At 36.6% G+C, this 19,945-nt stretch overlaps 1 protein-coding gene across 8 annotated transcripts in view; it reads left to right on the forward strand.

The window, feature by feature from the left end:
* VEPH1 (ventricular zone expressed PH domain containing 1) overlaps positions 1 to 19,945 on the forward strand; it is a 223,796-nt gene that overhangs the window by 34,546 nt on the left and 169,305 nt on the right. For 7 of the 8 annotated variants that reach the window (XR_005195794.1, XM_017500789.2, XM_037728584.1 and 4 more), the window contains one exon: positions 5,041 to 5,215. Coding sequence is in view for 7 of the 8 variants with exons in the window: in XM_017500789.2 (XP_017356278.1) it covers positions 5,041 to 5,215 (175 nt within the window). In the remaining variant the exon portion in view is untranslated. Of the gene's footprint in view, positions 1 to 5,040; positions 5,216 to 5,807; positions 6,645 to 19,945 lie in introns of those variants that run through there. The other variant, XM_037728587.1, reaches the window with a different exon arrangement.

The raw sequence follows: 19,945 nt of genomic DNA on the forward strand, positions 1-19,945 counted from the left end.
AAATATTTAGAACATAGGAAGTGCTGCATGAATATTAACTCTGATTGATATCATCATCATTATCATTATCTGCAGGAGACTAAAATAACCCTCAATGCTTTCTAACAAGCTATTGATTTAATTATGTGTTATAGCCATGTTTTAAATATCCTGTCTCTCCTCTCCCCAAATTATAAGCTCTTTTATTCACTGAAGTAATTCCAGCACATAGAATAGTGCTTAGCATATAGTAGGTGCTCAAATAATATTTGTTGAATGGTCGAGTGAATGGGCTCAGGAGACATGGCTACCTCCTGGCTTCCATAGCAGCTACACTTCTCTCCAGAGTAGGCTTCAGTACCTAATGCTCAGAGAGCGGCATGAAATGGGAGGAGACGGGGATGTACACTCCCAGGGTCCTTACACTCCAAACGTAGGCTTGTGTGCCAATTAGATTTTACATATAGCTATGCTGGGAAGAATGAACCATTTTATATGTAAATCCAAAATTGGTTTAACTTTGATTGATAATGCTGAATGAATAATCAAGGAACCCTATTTTAATAAGTGAGGTTTAATGTTTCTTGAGCTTAATCATTTTTACGGTTCTTACTTGAATTCAAGGCCTGACAGCCAAAGAGCTTGTTAGTTCCTATCACCTCAGATAGATATCTTTTCTACTTAGCTTTATTCTTTTCCTTTTTAAAAACACTGGGAAACATTCCCAAAGCGCATTTTCAAAAGGCCAATTTCAACCAAAAGCTCAAATTGGTGCTAATCAAGTTTAGAAATATAATTCTTGGCATCCATAGAACAAAGCCCTCTTGTTTAACCTCTACAGCTAGATATAATTGTCCCCACGCGAAAGTCTGTTTCTATGCTGCACTTCATTGAATCTGTTCCCTCAGCACCAAACTGTAAGATGATATTCATACCAACATGCTCACATCTGCACTGAGAAGCAAGGTCTGTCATAGGCTCTGGCATTATCCGCTGCTGCTAAAGTCATTTATTTGTAAAACTGTAATCATAGGGCTTTCTCTGCATACATGCCATTAGCATTTCTGTGACCCAAATAATTATAGAGATGAAGTAATTTCATGGGCTTGAGATCTACTGCACTACCAACTCCTTTTGTTGCCTTTGAAAGTGAAGTTCAGCCACTGGATGTTTTTTTGTACCTGTTAGGTCTATGGGATCCTTGTTTGTCCAGCCTCATTTTGGCCTCCCAGCCCTTTGCCCTTCACTTTTTGATATACCAGGAACAGTCTAGATACTGTCTGGAGATTTTCTAGCAGTTTCTTGGTGTTTGTATGAACTATTTGCTTGTTTCACTTTTTGTCATTTGGAAGATTTCCGGGTGCTGTGGTAGGAAAAAAAAAAAGTAAGTGTTAATTAAAAACAAAAAAGACATATATTTTGGGGGATATTTTATACCCTTTACTTGGAACCACACTTCAGAGACTTGAATGGCTGGCCACTAAATTTCTCTAGAACATCTAGAATTTTAAAAAAGAATACGATCAAATTGCTTAAGATAGTCTGTTTTTCACGATTACTGGTAAGTGCTAGCTTACCCCAAGGTTTACAAACATCAGTTACTGGGGATACTGATTTTCACTGATCTTTCACTGTGGCTGTGTTCACAGAAAGTAAGAAACACTTCCCAGTTAATGCACTCAAAAAAAAAAAGGTGTCTCAGCAAGTTATAAGTACATGTGTTTAAAGACATATTTCTCTGATGGAAGCTATGTATCTCTCTACATGAAAGCTGTTCTTGATGAAAACCCAGAGTTTATGAGTAAATTTAGGTATGGAGTTCTTGGGTGGAAAGTTCTGAGAATAATTGTGCCATTGTGTTTCACCCTCAAAGCTTGGACAAGGATGATAGGGACAGGATGTGTTATCTAAAAGTTGAACTAGCAAAAGCCTACATACAAGGAAGAGATTGGCTGCCTATAGGAGCAACCCAAGAAATTGCATAGGTGAGACTGAGATGTTTGGGGAAGACCCAATGTTCTAATAAGCAATTTTTTAAAATGTAAGTCAAGGGAGCAGGGATAGAATATGATTATAATTGAGAAAAATGACCAAATCAATTAGATTTTCTAAACATCACGTTTGATCAGTATGTTAACAAAAAGAGGATGCTCAATATCATGTCATTATTCTGGCATGTTTGTCCAGCACTACTAGGAAAAATACTGAATCTGATGAATGGAAACTTCCGGCGACCAGAGAAAGGTATTCAGTTATAGGGCAGGAGTGTTCTTTTAATCAGGTTTCACATGGCCTAGATGAAATATCCCTCAGGCTCTCTCTCTGCTGTGATCTGATTTTGTGCCCATGAGTGAACATTCTAGTTTCTAATCTAGCTCCTGGGTATCCTGAAAATGTGAAAGGGATACCTACCCTAGGTCTGACCTATAAAACCCTCTCACTGGGGATGAGTACACTGGCATGCCTGTTTATGTACCAGCCTTTTGGAAATTCTTTGGTATGTTAGCCTTAGTGGATCCAAACAATTTTGTGTGTTCCAACGAAGCAAATGCCCTGACTTCTAAACCTGAGGACTAACTCCTGGGAAAGGGAGCAACTGGCCTCTCGGAGAGGTCTCCAAACTATCAGTAATGGCTCAGTGAGATCTTTGCCTACTCTTAGGCCATGGAGATGTTCTCCTGTGTTGTCTTCTCTGTCTTGTTTTATTTTTCACTTTTAGATCTGCAATCTGTCTGGAATTAATTTTTGTTATGGCAGATACGGGTAGAGATACATTTTTCTCTCATGTAAATATCTATTTTATCCATTTGCTCAGGAATTGTATGTATCAATGACAATTTTTATCTCATGTCCTTTCTTTTGTCCTTATTGTAGGATTTGATATATAAAGGTGGAATTCTACATTTCATTCTAAGAATATAATTTTCTCTTCAGCCACAGGGGAAAGTTAAATAATGAAAGTGGTCCTGGCTTTGCATTGTATTAATCAGGATACAAGCTCAGCTGCAATATCAAAGATCTAAATATAACAGTGGGTTGAGCAACACAGAACTTTGTCTCTCATCAAATAATGCAAGAGTAGGAGTCTTTTGTGATACCATTTGCTGGCATTATGGTATCACAAGTCCAGGATCCTTCTACTTTCTCTATATTATTCAACATGTGGCAACCATATTCTCATTCCAACCAGCATTAAAGAAAAAAAAATAGGAAGCTAAGTCACTTCAGGGTTATAGTAACCTAGAGGTTGAACACCTTACTGCCATTTCTATCCCATTGGTCAGAACTTTGAACATGGTCACATCCAGCTGCAAAGAAGGCTGAGAAATGCAGTTTTTCATCATGTGATCCTATGCCAGCTGAAGTTCAGGAATGTATTACTAAAATAAAAGAAGGTGAATAATTACTGGTGGGGACAGTTAGTAATTTCTAGCAGTAGTGTTAATACTCTTGACTGCGATCATAGATATGTTCTCAGTCTTCTCAGTCTGATGCAGGCAAACCTAGATATTGATTACCTAAATGTAGATCTCTCTTTGGGTGGTAATCATTACTTGAGCCTCTTTAATACGTAAGTGATCCCTCAGTAGCCTAGAAGGTCTTCCTATGTCAGGCAGTTGATGTCATGTCTGCTTTAGAATCCTTTTATCAGAGACCATTTGATTGGAAGAGATTATGATAATCACTCTTATGAGTAAGACCTAGAGAGCTGGATGACACCTTCATGATCACCCTGAAAGATGGTAGCAGAGCTGAAATTAGAATACACAGTTTTCTTGTTCCATCAGATGCCCTGCCCACCACATTATTTTCCCAGTGGCAACTATCACAATAGATTTACATTTTCTTTGTTAGTCACTCAATTTGAAGATATTGAGTACTCACCATAAGCCCATAATTGTAGGAGGTGCTAGAGGGCATAATCCATAAGTGGAAAGATAAGCACTTTTCACATGAACAGTTTGAGAAAAAAAAAAACACTTTTTATTTATAATATAATATGAACTCTACTCCCAAACACACTGTGCACTGCACAGTTTTTTTTCCTACAGTTAGTCTGAGAGGTGTGGTTGACAGCCAGGGGTAGTGAATATGTACCATTCATTTTTAAGAAAACAATTTGTTGACCAAAATGTTATGTGGTGAGAAAAAAAGGAAAACAATTTATATTTTCTAAATATTATTCCCTAATTAGGTAATTAAATGCTAATAAGACTATTTTATATGTAAGTCCATTTATATTCAGTCATACCAAGAGGAGAATTCTTTTAGGATCCAGAATATCTTTAGATTTTAATCTTACATTCATTTATTTTTTCCCTCTGAATCTAATTAGTTGAAACCTTAGTTTTGAAGATAGATATAGTCGAAAAGTGACTTGTTCAACATTTCTTAGGTGTTTATCTCAAGTGTAAATATGACAAGTGATTCCTTTCACCAGTGACCCCTAATTACCGTAAAGATCAATTCCAAACTCCTTAGCCTGGTATGCCGTATGCTGGACCTTTCATAATCATGTTCTGTTTATGTTTACCTGTCCCGTCTCTCGCCTCACCTCCCACTCTAGCTTCCTCACACATACCACACTCCAGCCATCCTGAGCTACTGACAACTCCCCAGTGCCATCAGGTGCTCCCCCACCTCGGTCTCTGCACACCTGCTCTTCCTTCTTTCTGCCTACTCCCTGCCTTGCCAGCACTCAGCCATATCTTGTTCATCCATGAGGTCCCAACTAAGACATTACCTCCTCCAGGAAGTCTTTCTTGACATTCCTGAAGACTAGATTGAGTGCTCCTTCTCTGCTATTTTAGTACCCTGCCTTTTGCCCATTTTGGCTGTCATCAGTTGCTGCTGTTAACTGCCTGTTTGTGTTTAGGTCTCTTAAACAAAATCAAAAGTTCCCAGAGTTCCCAAATACAATATAAACAGGGCAGGGCCTGTGTTTTCATAGCTGTGCTCTGGGAGCTTAATCCAATAAATATTTTTTGAATGAATGAATGAATGAATAAATAAATGAACAATGAGTTGTTGATTATTTATGGCTTTCTTATATTTCCTCAGAATTACAACAGACCCTCCGTGATGGCATTAGCCATCCCCATTGCAGTGAAATTCCTCCACAGAGGCAACAAAGAACTGTGCAGGAATATGTCTAACTACCTGTCTCTGGCCGCAATTACCAAGGCAGATCTTCTGGCTGATCACACAGAAGTTATAGTAAAGAGCATACTCCAAGGTATGGTGCAAAGGTTGAGCTTGGGAGCATGTTTTAGGAGGCATTTAAAAGTATTTTCATGAAGCATTTATAGTTAATGGGAAGCAAGACCTAGAGTATTAGAAGCAAGTTAATTTCTCTGCTTTGCTGTTAGTTGACTTGTAAACATGCAAAAGGTTACTTAATCTGGCTGAGTCTGTGTCCCTTCCCAAGGCGGATGAATTACTTAGACTCATTAAAAGAATTTTAAACTTTCTTTCCAAATCTGTCTTTCTCAATTTGAAGAACTGTATTTTCTATGCTTCTGGTCACCTGTTCAACTACCAACTGTGGAGAGCTTATCTCTATGTATTGAGTGAAAAACGTCACTCAGTTGGAGATGAAAAACCTCTCTTCACTTGGTTCCAAAAGCAAGAAATGTCTTTTGTTAGATAAAATACTTCAGAAAATATGCAATAACTTCTTAAATGTGAATGTGATTTGGGAATGATAACAAACATAAAAAGTCAAGTAGCACACCTCTGTTAATTGTTATAACATTTTAATGAAAGAGGTGCTCAAATTAGTTCATGCAAAATATTCTCCTTGTCTTCTTTTATTTTCTTTGTTTCAGATCAATCAAAAGACATGTTTTTTGAATTTGGGGTCAAGGAACAATATATGTTATTAATTAATATGTACCCAAATGTCCCCAATTCTCATTAATAAAGATGCATGTAGTCCATGAGTATCTCAGTCCACAGTTTACTGACATAACCCACCACATGATAAGGTTGATCGTCAACCCTCTATAAAGTGCTCAAAGTTCAAATAATTCTTAGGATCCCCAATGGTGTCCTATGTGTGCTCTCTTCCCAAGGTATCCAGACCAATCCCTAAGCCCATGCTGCTATTCTGTCCATACTTCCTGGCATAACATGTTGGGGTGCTGTTCTCTTTCACCATGCTGAGCCCAGCAGACCCTAAGGCCACTGCCATGCAGGTCCCAGGAATGGACTCCACTCCTGGGAACTCTGTGCTGCCCTGCCAGTGTTGGCAGCCTTTGTGCTGAGCCACCTGAAGCTTCAGGAACTACCAAGTCCTTAGCCCAGTAATTTAGTATGGCAGGCTGTGGCAGGATGGGAAAGAACACTACTTTTCTCCTTAGTGTTACACCTTGGTAGAGAGGCCCCAGAGCAGTGCCAAACTAAGTTGCCATGTTTGCAGTAAAATAGATGGTTTTTTAGTGGAATAGAACAAAGAACCCAGAAGTAAAGCTGCACACCTAGAACCATCTGATTTTTGACAAATTCAACAAAAATAAGCAATGGGGGAAGGACTCCCCATTCAATAAGAGGTGCTAGGAAAACTGGCTATCTATATGCAGATAAAACTGGACAACTATCACCATATACAAAAATTACCTCAAGATGGATTAAAGGCTTAAATGTAAGACCTCAAACAATAAAAGTCCTCAAAGAAAGCCTAGGAAATACCCTTCTTGACATCAGCCTTGGCAAGAAATTTATGGCTAAGTCCTTAAAAGCAATTATGACAAAACCAAAAATTGACAAGTGAGACCTAATTGAACTAGAGAGCTTCTAGACAGCAAAAGAAACTATCAACAGAGTAAACCGACAACCTACAGAATGGGAGAAAATTTTTGCAAACGACGTACCCAACAAAGGCCTAATATCCAGAATCTATAAGAAATTTAAGCAATTTAACAAGCAAGAAACAAATAACACTATTAAAAAGTGCAAATCAAAAAGTTAGAAAGATCTCAATTAACAACCTAATAATACAACAAAAAGAACTAAAGAACCAAGAAAAAAACAACTTCAAAGCTAGTAGAGACAAGAAATAACCAAAATCAGAGCTGAAATGAAGGAGATTAAGACATGAAAAAATTTTAAAAGATCAACAAATCCAGGAGCTAGCTAGACTGCTAGCTAGACTAATAAAGAAGATAACAGAGAAGATTCAAATAAACACAATCAGAAACGACAAGGGGATGTTGCTATTGATTACACAGAAACACAATCATCAAAAGAGATTATGAACACCTCTATACACATAAACTAGAAAATCTAGAATAAATTAATAAATTCTTGTGCACATACATGTAGATTCACAGCTGAATTCTACCAGATGTACAAAGAAGAGCTGGTACCATTTCTGATGAAACTATTCCAAAAAATTAAGGGGGATGCACTCCTTCCTAACTAATTCTATAAGGCCAGCATCATCCTGATACCAAATCTGGCAGAGACACAACATAAAAAATAAATAAAGATTTTTTAAAAACCCAACTCCAGGCCAATATCCTTGAACACTGATGCAAAAATCCTCAACAAAATACTAGCAAAACAAATGCAGGAACTTATCCACCACAATCAAGTAGGCTTTATTCCTGGGATACAGGGTTGGTTGAACATATGCGAATCAATAAATGTGATTTATCATATAAACAGAACTAAAGATAAAAACCAATAGATGCAGAAAAGGCTTTTGATAAAATTCAACACCCTTCATGTTACAAACTCCCAATAATCTAGGTATTGAATAGGATACCTCAAAATAGTAAGACCCATCAATGGCAAACCCACAGACAACATCATACTGAGTGGACAAAAGCTGGAAACATTACCATCAAAAACTGTACAAGACAAGGACATCCTCTTTCACCACTCCTATTCAACATAGTATTGGAAGTCCTGGCCAGAACAATCATGCAAGAAAAAGGAATAAAGCACATCCAAATAGAAAAAGAGAACATCAAACTATTTGCAGATGACATGCTCCTATATCTAGAAAACCCCATGGTCTCAGCCCAAAAGCTTCTTAAGCTGATAAACAACTTCAGCAAAGTCTCAGGATGCAAAAATCAATGTACAAAAATCACTAGTATATCTTCACACCACCAGTAGCCATGCTGAAAGCCAAATCAGGAATGCAATCCCATTTACAAGTGCCACACACACACAAATAAAATACCTAGGAACACAGTTAACCAGGGAGTTAATTGAAAGATGTCTATAAGGAGAACTACAAAACAGTCCTCAAAGAAGTCAGAGATGACACAAACAAATGGAAAAATATTCCATACTCATGTATAGGAAGAAACAGTATCATTAAAATGGCCATGCTGCCCAGAGCAATTTATAAATTCAATACTATTCTTATTAAACTACCAATGACATTCACCACAGAACTGAAAAAAAATTTTTTTAATTCATATGGAACCAAAAAGGAGCCTTAATAGCCAAGGCAGTCCTAAGCAAATAGAACAAACCTGGAGGCATCACACTAACTTCAAACTGACATCAAACAGGAATGCAGTAAGCAAAACAGCATGGTACTAGTAAAAAAACATACACATAGACCAATAGAACAGAATAGAGAACTCAGAAATAAGGCTATGCACCTGCAACTATCTGATCTCTGAAAAAGCTGACAAAAACAAGCAATGGGGAAAGGACTACCTATTCAATAAATGGTGCTGGGATAACTGGCTAGCCATATGCAGAAGATTAAAATTGGACCCCTTCCTTATACCACATAAAAAAAAAATAAGATGGATTAAAGACTTAAATGTAAAACCCCAAACTATAAAAACCCTGGAAGACAACCTAGGTAGTACCATTCTGGACATAGAAATGGGCAAAAATTTCACGAAGAAGATACCAAAAGCAATTGCAACAAAAGCAAAAATTGACAAATAGGATCTAATTAAACTAAAGAGCTTCTGCACAGCAAAAGAAACTATCAACAGGGTGAACAAACAATCTAGAGGATGGGAGGGGTTATTTGCAAACTATGCATCTGAAAAATGTCTAATATCCAAGATCTATAAGAAACTTAAAGAAATTTATAAGAAAAAACAAAACCCATTACAAAGCGGGCAAAGGACATGAAAAGATGCATTTCAAAAGATATACATGCAGCCAACAATCATGAAAAAGCTCAACATTGCTGATCATAGAGAAATGCAAATCAAAACCACAATGAAATACCACTCACACCAGTATATTATTAAATTTAAAAATAACAGATGTTGGCAAGGTTGTGGGGGAAAAAGGAATGCTTATACACTGTTGGTGGTGGCTGATCCTCAAAGACCTAAAAACAGAACTACCATTCAGCTCAGCAATTTTATTACTGAAATAGAAATTGTTCTATCGTAGAGACACATGCACACATACTAGCAAAGACATGGAATCAACCTAAATGCCCATCAATCATAGACTGGCTAAAGAAAATGTGATACCTATATACCATGGAAAACTATGCAGCCATAAAAAAGAACAAGATCATGTCCTTTGCAGGAACATGGATGGAGCCAGAGGCCATTATCCTTAGCAAGCTAATACAGGAACAGAGAACCAAATACCACATGTTGTCGCTTATAAGTGGGAGCTAAATTATGAACATAGAGGGAAACAAAAGATACTTGGGCATATTTGAAGGTGAAGGGTGAGAGGAGGGAGAGGATCAGGAAAAATAACTAATGGATACTGGGCTTAATACCTGGGTGACAAAACCCCCATGACACAAGTTTACCTATTTAAAAAAAAAAAAAACTGTCCCTGTACCCCTGAACTTAAAGAAAAAAAAAAGTGGGTAAAGGACGTGAACAGATACTTGTCAAAAGAAGACATAAAAGCAGCCAACAATTATATGACAAAATGCTCCACATCAGTAATCACCAGAGAAATGCAAATCAAAATCACAGTGAGAGACCATCTCACACCAGTCAGAATGGCTACTATTAAAAATTCAAAAAACAACAGATGTTGGCAAGGCTGCAGAGAAAAGAGAATGCTTATATGCTATTTGTGGGACTGTACATTAGTTCAGCCATGGTGGAAAGCAGTTTGGAGATTTCTCAAAGAAGTTCAAATAGAACTACTATTTGACCCAGCAATTCCATTACTGGATATGTATACGCAAAGGAAAATAAATCGTTCTACCAAAAAGACACATGCGCTCATATCTTCATTGCAACACTATTCACAATAGCAAAGACATGAAATTAAGCTAGGTACCCATCAACAGTGGACTGAATGAAGAAAATGTGGTACATATATACCAAGGGATACTGTGCTGCCATAAATAAGAACAAAATCATCCTTTGCAGCAACATGGACGCAGCTAGAGGCCATTATCTCAAGCAAATTACTGCAGAAACCAAATACCAAATGTTCTCACTTCTATGGGGGAACTAATCATTGGGTACATGTGGATGTAAAGATGGGAACCATAGACACTGGGGGAACTAAAAGAGAGGGGAGAAAGAGAGGGGCAAGGATTGAAAAACTATTTATTGGGTATTGTGCTCACTACCTGTGTGATGGGTTCAATTGTACCCCAAACCTCAGCATCATGCAATATACCCTTGCAACAAACCTGCACATGTATCCTTGAGTCTAAAATTAAAGTTGAAAAAATAAAATAAAATAGATTATTATTTTATCTAAAACTCTCTTTCCTTCCCCTGGGCTCAACTATTCACCTAGGAGTTGGGGTTGCCAACAAATTAATACTTTAATTCTCAAAGTGCCTATTGCCTTCTAAGAACTAAAGTTTTGTTCCTAACTTAAGCTGATTGTACCAGACATTCCTGAGGAGGGTTCTTGGTACCATCCCAAGACTTCTGACCAGCCACCCCAATGGTCTGCCAGGTATGTCTGAACTCCAGCATGACAGTGGAACCTGTGGTTCCCTCTAAAGATTTGTTGTTAATAATACTAGGCAGTATTTTCATTTCCAGTTCCCTTTGGCTCCAGGATTAAATCTCCAATTTCACTTTATACATACTATTAAATTTGCTGAAAGCCCAGAAAAGCAATTATGTTTTTTTTTCAACACCTTGGCTATATTTTTGAAACATACTTTACAGGAATTTCAAACACTTATACACATCATATATTGTAAATCCATGATAGTCAGACTTGCTAGTAATAGATTTATGGGAAAAAAAAATGAATTAGCCCTTTATTGCTGCCAAGAGCTTAGCTCATCTCTTTGGGGTTTTTTAAAAATGCTTTTTCAATGACAATGAAATATTTGAAACACAAAGTATGCTTTCTAATTTCACTGCAAGCATTTGAAATAAACAAATAATTTGGTTTATTTGATCAGGCACTATGAAAATTATAATATGAATGGTAATTTAACCTATAAAAGGCTGGGGCTGTGTATTTCAGGGTTTGGAGTTTTAAAACTGATGTGATCATAAAACTCAATTATCACTCGCATGAGCCCATCAAACTTTAAAGTTACAAAGCAGAAGGGATCTTGCTGTCTCTGATTAGTAAGTTTTCTGCTCTGCAAATCTTTGTCTTATATCCCCCACCAAACAACCTGAGGAATCATGATGGAATTTCTTTTTTCATTACCTATTATTTTTCTCCATTTTAGATCTTCTTTGCCTTATGGTATACTAATCCTTATTTTCCCATATTTCTACTTCTACAAAATACATTGAATGGTAATACCTTCAATGATGATCATAATAATTATAATAACTACAGTGGCCAAAATTTACTGCATGCATTTCTAATGCCAGATATTGTATTAAGCCATTTATACCCATTATATCATTCAATACCCACAAGAACCTCATAAAAGAAGTCTTATTATTATCCCATTTTACAAGTTAGTAGTAGTTTAGGTAACAGAAACTAACGTATATAAATGGCTTCATGATGAGAAAGGAGAGAAGGAGAAAGAAGAGAAGGAGAAGGAAGGAGGAGCAACAACAGCTCCTCCTTGGCACACATGCCTGCAAAGTTCATGAGTATACCAGACTTCCCAGATGGTTGATTCACGGTTCAGTGGTGTCCCAAAAGTCAATTCTCAGCTCTGCTTCCTCAGGATGGATTTCGCTTTCATGCTCGGTGTGGGCCTTTGCAGCTTCCAGCTCACGTCATCACGAATACCAATTAAACAAAAGAAAGTCCACATCCAGTCTCTTTTTTCTCTTTGACCTGACACAGGCCACAGGAACATTTCTCCACAAATCCATCATTATTGCCAGAGGATACTGTACTTCAATTGGTCAGGCTTAGGTCATGAGCCACCCTCAAAGCAGTGGAAAGGAGTTGGCTGTAGCAAAGCCACGTGGATGGGGAGTAGGAGGAGTAGATCCCCAAAAGAAACCCAGGGCTGTTGCCAACAGTAGGTGAATGAATAATGGGGAATGAAAGAACACAAATGTCCCATATATCAATTTGTAAGTAAGCAAGCTGAAGCCTAGAGAAGTTAAAAACAAGGGTCAAACCCTGACCATTTCACTGTAAAGTCTGTTTTCACAATGTAATATTAGCGCCACAAAATACTAGTTGTATTTTTATTTTCTCAGCCTCTGTTTCCTCATATGTACACATAGATGTCAAGACAATGACATGAGATAATGCCAAAACACAGCTGGCTTTCAATAAATATTAGCTGAAGTAGTGATGATGATAATCATACTTGCCTTCCTATATTTGAATCCCTTTATTACCAGGGAACTCACTCACTATTTCCTGTGACAACCCACTTTATCTCTGGACAAAACCGAATACTAGATATTTCTTCCTTTTGTTGAATTAGAAGTTCTCTTCTTGTGGCCTCCCACTTTTGACCAAGGTCCTCTCCTTGGGTAATAAAGCCTCGTTCTTCTTTCACATGACAAACTATCAAAAACTAGCTACAATTTTCATATTTCACCACTCCTTCCTTTTGCAGTTCCCTCTTTTCCTCCTTAGGCATAACATTCACAGTTTCCCTCTCAGTTTGCTCATTCAGCAGATGATGACTTGCTTTTGCAACCATTTGCAAGATGTACCCGGACCCCTGCTCTACTTGGCTGCCCTCCCCTGCATGTCCTCTGATTTGCTTGCCTATGAGGACTATAATGGATTTATCCTCCCTATTGAGAAGCTGTATTTTCCTTAATATAGCCTAAAATCAAATTCACTTTTTTGTCACACATTATAATCTTTGGCTTCTCTTGACTAATATTTGAAATCTCCAAAATTTTAAATAAAAATTGTTTTAGTATATTAAGCAATTTCTGCCATACTCTGTGTTTAGCAGGTTTTTTGTCTTACGTAAGTACTTACTTTTAACTTTTTACACTGTCCTCTTATGAGATTCAGCCCATTGCTTTGGCATGCAAAGATCTTGTTGGATATTTTTTTCATCTCAGTGTATCTGCAGCTTTTCCAAAGTTCTTGTCATCTGTAAATTTTATGACCAGAGCCCTGGTCTTCATTTTAAAACACTGATTAAAATGTTGAGCAGATGGGGCAAGGAGACTGTTATTCCATAGCAGGGTATCTGCCCCTTAGACTTGTTTGCTATTATTTCCTTGTTCATATTTTTTAACAAATGTACGCATTCATTTGCATCCTGTGCCTGATTTCAAACCAAATGCCTTTTTTCAAACCAAATGAGTGAATCATGAGAGACTTTGTCCAAAGGGCTATGTATTTATCCCTGAAAGTAAATATTTCAATAGTTCTAAGCCAATTTTTACTACTTCTTATTCTTAATGGTTATATATAAGTAATGTTTACTTTTACATTAAGTTTAAGTATACATTTATTTTATTCAAATTGTTTAGAGTTATTTTGTCTGTTCTGTATTCTCTGAATTTTCCCAGTAAGAGGTCATTGTAAAAGGTCTTTCCTCTTGGAGGAAGGATTGAAGCTATAATTGGAATGTTATCTTGATTCATACTTGAAAGCTAAGGGGATATAAAACTTGAATATATCTATACCAAATAAGACAGCTGTATCTGTATTTTAAAATCAACTCACACACAAAAAAAGTAAAAGATAAAAACCCCTATCCATTTAGTTTTACCAGCAAATTATAGGAAATATACAAAGAACAGATCATTACAATCTCATCCAAACTTTCCCAGATAATTGAAACAGAAAAAGATTCTCCAGCTTATTTTACAGGGCTAGTATAGCCATGACAATACCAGACAAGGACAGTATGAGAAATGAAAATACAGACTCAATTATGAATATAGATGCATAACTCATAAATAAAAATATTTAGCAAAATGACTCTAGCAGTGCTTAAATAATAATTAACATTTGCTGAGTGCTTACTATATACCAGGTGCTGGCCTTTTAAGACAAAATAAAACAAATTTTAGTAAAGCAGTAAAGTTGCTGGAAGTGAGATCAATTTAGAGAAACTAATTGTTTTCTTACATACTAATCACAATAAATTGAAAATGTAATATTAAAAATGTTATTTAAAGTAGAAAAATATACAATACCTACAGGAAAATGTAGCTTTTGAGAATAAAATGATAAAAGTTTATTGAAAGCAATTAAATAAGAAAAGGGAGAAATATATCATGTTCATGGATGGGAAAGCTTGATGTGACAAAGATGTAAATTTTCAATAAATTTAGTGAAATTTTTGATAAAATGCCAACAGAAGTTTCCATGAAAGATGACAAGTTGATTTTTAAATTTACAAGATCAAGTGAAACAGATACCCAAGACAGTTTCACAGAAGGAAAAGAAGCTGGGAGTTGTTGGAGGAGAAAAAGAGGCAGTTATTTCCCTACCAGATATCAAATATTGTAAAATCATAGTAATCAAGACAGTGTAGCACTAGTGTAAGATAAGCAAATAACCCATAGAATAGAACAGAGAGGCAAGAAACAAATCCATGCACATATGGAAACTGAATATATGCTAGGGGAATATTGACAATAAAGAAGGATAGACTGTTCAATAAATGTTCTGAGACAATTGTCCACATCACAACATGCATAAATTAACATTAGATGGAATAAAGACCTAAATACATAAAACAAATCTAAGTTTCTTCTTTAGTAAAATTTAAAATAATCCCTCAGCAAGCAAGCAATAAAAGGGAATGTCCTTATTCTGATAAAAGATATCTATTAATACTAAACAACTAAACTAAAATTACACTTATTAGGGAAATATTAACATTTCTCCTTGAATTAAAAAATAAGATAAGGATGTCACTTGGTGTATTGGTCCATTTTCACACTGCTGATAAAGACGTACCTGAGACTGGGCAATTTACAAAAGAAAGGTTTATTGGACTCACAGTTCCATGTGATTGAGGAGGCTTCACAATCATGGCAGAAGGTGAAAAGTACTTCTTACCTGGTGGTGGCAAGAAAGAATGAGGGGGTTGTGAAAGCTGAAACCCAATATAAAACCATCAAATCTCATGAGACTTATTTACTACCACGAGAACAGTATGGGGAAAACCAACCCCATGATTCAAGTATCTCCTACTGGGTCCCTCCCACAGCACGTGGGAATTATGGGAGTACAATTCAAGATGAGATTTGGGTGGGGGTACAGAGCCAAACCATATCACTTGGGCAATGAATTTGTTTTCTACTTAAATTATATCAGGGATAAAATTTGATGTTTTGTAACATCAGAACCTTTTTAGAAGGGAAAGTTGCTTTCCAGTGCTCCTGAACAAGTTTCCAAACTCGTTCTTTGCCATATGAAAGTAGTCTGTAATGTCTTTTCAGTACTGATAAATAAAAGCACAACCAATGCTTAGTGCAGCACAAGTTAGCATATCTTTCCTTCAAGAAGCTGAAAATATCATTGAAGACCATACAACTGCAATGGATTATATGAGGGTTTATAGGGAAGCCCTTTTAAAATTTTTATTTGAAACTCCATGATGCAATGAACTCCATTGCTATTGAATCTAAAAGTAGTAATGTCCATTTTTCTGCATTTATGAATCAGCGATCATAATAAAGAAATATACCTCTCCAACAATATGCCTTTTACATGGTCCTCTGGCACAAGTCACAAAATGACCTCAAATGATTTGAAACTTAAGTAGAAAGTCTTTGGAAAGAAAATATAACATTATCTCAGCAAGATTCCAGATTCCTTTTTTACTTGCTGGCAATGACCTGGAAAATACTGTCCAGTTAATTATGATAAATTCAGCTCATTTTTTTCTCCATGTGAGACAACATTCAAACCACTGGTTGGTGAGCAGTCTCAGGAAAATGGAGATAGAAAAATTTCCCCCCCATTTAATATGACAGTAATATATATATGACATAGGCTGTATGAGACTTAAATAGATAAATTATCTGTACTTTGTACAATTCTTGGCCCATAGTTCATCAATGGTTACCATAATTCCTACCATCATCATCATCATCATCATCATCCTGGTTTGTTTTTGTCATCACCAATTGAGTATCTGCCATGTACCAGGTCCATACTAAAAGATTGGAGGCAGGCCAGGCCCAGTGGCTCACACCAGTAATCCCAGCACTTGGGAGGCTAAGGTGGGAAGATCACTTGTGTTCAGGAGTTCAAGACCAGCCTGGCCAATCTGGTGAAACCCCATCTCTACTAAAAATACAAAATTATCCAGGCATGGTGGCACATGCCTGTAGTCCCAGCTACTTGGGAGGCTGAGGCAGGAGAATCACTTGAACCTGGGAAGCAGAGGTTGCAGTGAGCCGAGATCATGCCACTGCACTCTAGCCTGGGTAATAGGGTGAGGCTCCATCTCAAAAAAAAAAAAAAAAGGATTGGAGGCAGAGCCATATCCATTCATGGAGTGTCATAATCTCGAGAGATGCTTAACCATTAAAATTTATTATGCAATTATTCTTAAAGGAAGTGGTTTTTAAGTTCACCATATAATAAGTTGTTAGGAAAGAGTTTATTAATCAAGTGTTCTAGGAAATAAGCTACTAAAAAATCTTATTAAGAATATTCAACCTGAATATTAATACTCATAGAAAAATATTAAATGTAGGGTTTTAAAAAGACAATGCACATATAGATCAAGGAATAGAGACATATCTAAAAACAGAAAAAGACTTTGAAATTGTTAAACCAAGTCTTGGATCTGATCTAAGTCAGAGTTTGCACCTTCTTGACTTCACCAGTAGATGCTGCTGTGAAGTAAAACAAGGCCTGCATAGATTTGGACATTCGTATGCTGAACTCTGAAAATGACTTACCCACAATGGAGAAGAATCCTTACATTCATTTATTTGTTCGTATTTTTGTTTGCTTGCTTATCTATGTTACAATCCACTGAAAACAACTTGGAAAAACATTTTTTATGATAACTATATTATTTTCACTATAACTTTATGGTTTAGAAAGCACTTTTATGAAAATTATCTGCTTACTAACAAGGTAGGCAAGTCTTGTTACCCTTAATTTCCTGACTAATTTGAGACTCATAGAGATTAGTTGACAGGCCCGATTTCTTATAGTTATTAAGTTAGTAGGTGATGGTGCCAGAATTGAAATGCTGGATTTCTGACCCCAAGCCCAGCAAACTTTTCTTTTATACTTCCAGATTTATAAAACTTGATGCAAGGGTCAATCACATGAGGGTTCATGTTCACTGATTCCAAGAATACATCAATGAACATATACAATTACTTTAATCAAGACTTTAACCTTAGGAGTACATTTCTTAAGTGGCTAAAAGACAATTTTGGAAACATTTGGCCTTAGTAAAACTAAGGGAAGAGATTTCTAATACAGTATTTGACAGGAAATGAAACAAAAATCAATGATAATTTCTTGTTTGTTTGCAAATCTAATTCTTTATCAAAGTGAAGTCATTCAAGTAATTGTAAATAGCAAGCTCTACAATTCTACAACATATGCTTAGTAGAAAAAAGTTCTGAATATATTTTAAAGGTGTTAATACTTATAAGCCAATTTATACTGTAATAGATGAGGAAAATATATCAACTGATTTTAGTTCATATATTATCTCTGCAATAAAAATTAGCTCTACCTGACATACATACATACATACATACATACTAGAGTGACAAACTGTTCCAGTTTGCCTAGGACTGAGGGGTTCCCAGGACATGGGACTTTCAGTGCTAAAGCCTGGGACAGTCTTAGGCAAACCAGGACCATTGCTCACTCTACATACACAAATAATATTATTTATAAGCATAATAAATATGCAGACACATTTTTTTCCTCCTAATAGCTTGAGTCACCTTGCACAATTATTTTACTATTCTTTAATATGGTGATGCCTAAATACCTGGTGAATGAAAATATGTGTCAATGTGCTAACCTAAGCCAGCATGCTGATACTTCTTTTTAAATATTTTGTCTCAGTTTTACACATTTCTTAATTCCTCCTTTTGCTAACACCTGTATATTCTCAGGCTCATTAAATGTTATTGCTTAGTTTTGTGTGTGTGTGTGTGTATAAGTCAGATATCCAACTTCCTGAGAATTTGTAAAATGTATTTTCCAAGTTTAGGCTATGGGTTTTTAGAGAGAATAAAGTTTTTTCTTTTTTTGAGATGGGGTCTCGCTCAGTTGCCAGGTTGGCGAGCAGTAGCATACTCTCGGATCACTGCCATCTCCGCCTCCCTGTTCAAGCGATTCTCCTGCCTCAGCCTCTCGAGTAGCTGGGATTACAAGAAGTATGCCACCGTCACACCCAGCTATTTTTTGTACTTTTAGTACAGACAGGGTTTCACCGTGTTGGCCAAGATGGTCTTGATCTCCTGACCTCGTGATCTGCCCACTATGGCTTCCCATCCCAAAGTGCTGGGATTACAGGCGTAAACCACTGCACCTGGCTGTCGTTTTTTAATTTAAAAAAAAAAAATTACTGGATCAAAATTAGATAGAGTGATTAACCAATTAACAGACTAAGCATTACCAAAATATATTTTTCTCTCATGTAAGTGAAGTCCATGGGCAAGCAGCCCAGGGCTGGCTAGACGGCTTCACAATGATCAGAAATCCATGCTTCTTCTGTATTATTGCATGGAATCTCATGGTCTAAGATGGTTGCTGAAATTTCAGTCCATTACCATATTCCAATCAGAAGGAGGAAAAGAATCACATAAAAGATTTCAGCATTGGTCAGACTGTAGTTATATGGCTGGATCAAGCTGCAAGTAATGTTGAAAAATGTAGACGTTACTCTGAGTGGTCACATGTGCCACTAAAACTAGAATTCTGTCATTTAGAAAAAGGGAAAAAATGGATATTTGGGAAGAATTAGAAGTCCCTAGAACACCTAGCTAGACTTACTGCTCTAGCAGATGAAATTTTTACTTTTTAACACAAGAATTGTTTTATTTTCTTCTATTTGTTTGTTCTTTGCCCTGAACATGTAATTACTTTAAAAAATTAAAAGTTTTCTTACATTAAATTCTGTCAGCATATGAGTTTGCATTTATCCTGGCCTGCAACATCTAGCATCACTTCAGCATGTATAATTCATGCTGCAGCATGTAAAGGAGTTGAAATCGTGCCTAATTTTCTGCCTAAGTTTTGGGTCTAGTTTTTCTTCTTCCAGCTGGGAGTTTAAGTCATGTAGACAATGGCTAGACTTTGCATGTGCCCAGTGTGCCTACAGCCTTGAATTATGTGCTCTCCAAGAGTCTGAGACTGGTCTATCAGCTCATAACTACAAGTGACGTTCATAGAGACTTAGCCTCTTTTATGGGTTTCACAAGTGGGATGAAGCTATACTTATATGATGAGCATACTAAAAAATTATTAGATTTATGGAATTTTACTGCTGAAAGGCACTGAGTCCAATCATCTTCTTTTACTGAGAGGATCCAGAGGAGTTATGTAACTTGTCTGACACCCTAGTTAGTTAGTTACAAAATTACTCCTGGCCCTATTCTCCAAACCTCATGAAGAGGAAATGACCTGTGGTTGTCCATGCCCTATTTTTAGGAAGACATAGCATCACTGTGGGTCCACCACA

Source organism: Cebus imitator, unplaced genomic scaffold (genome assembly GCF_001604975.1).
Source record: "Cebus imitator isolate Cc_AM_T3 unplaced genomic scaffold, Cebus_imitator-1.0 Scaffold270, whole genome shotgun sequence".
Taxonomy (NCBI): domain Eukaryota; kingdom Metazoa; phylum Chordata; class Mammalia; order Primates; family Cebidae; genus Cebus; species Cebus imitator.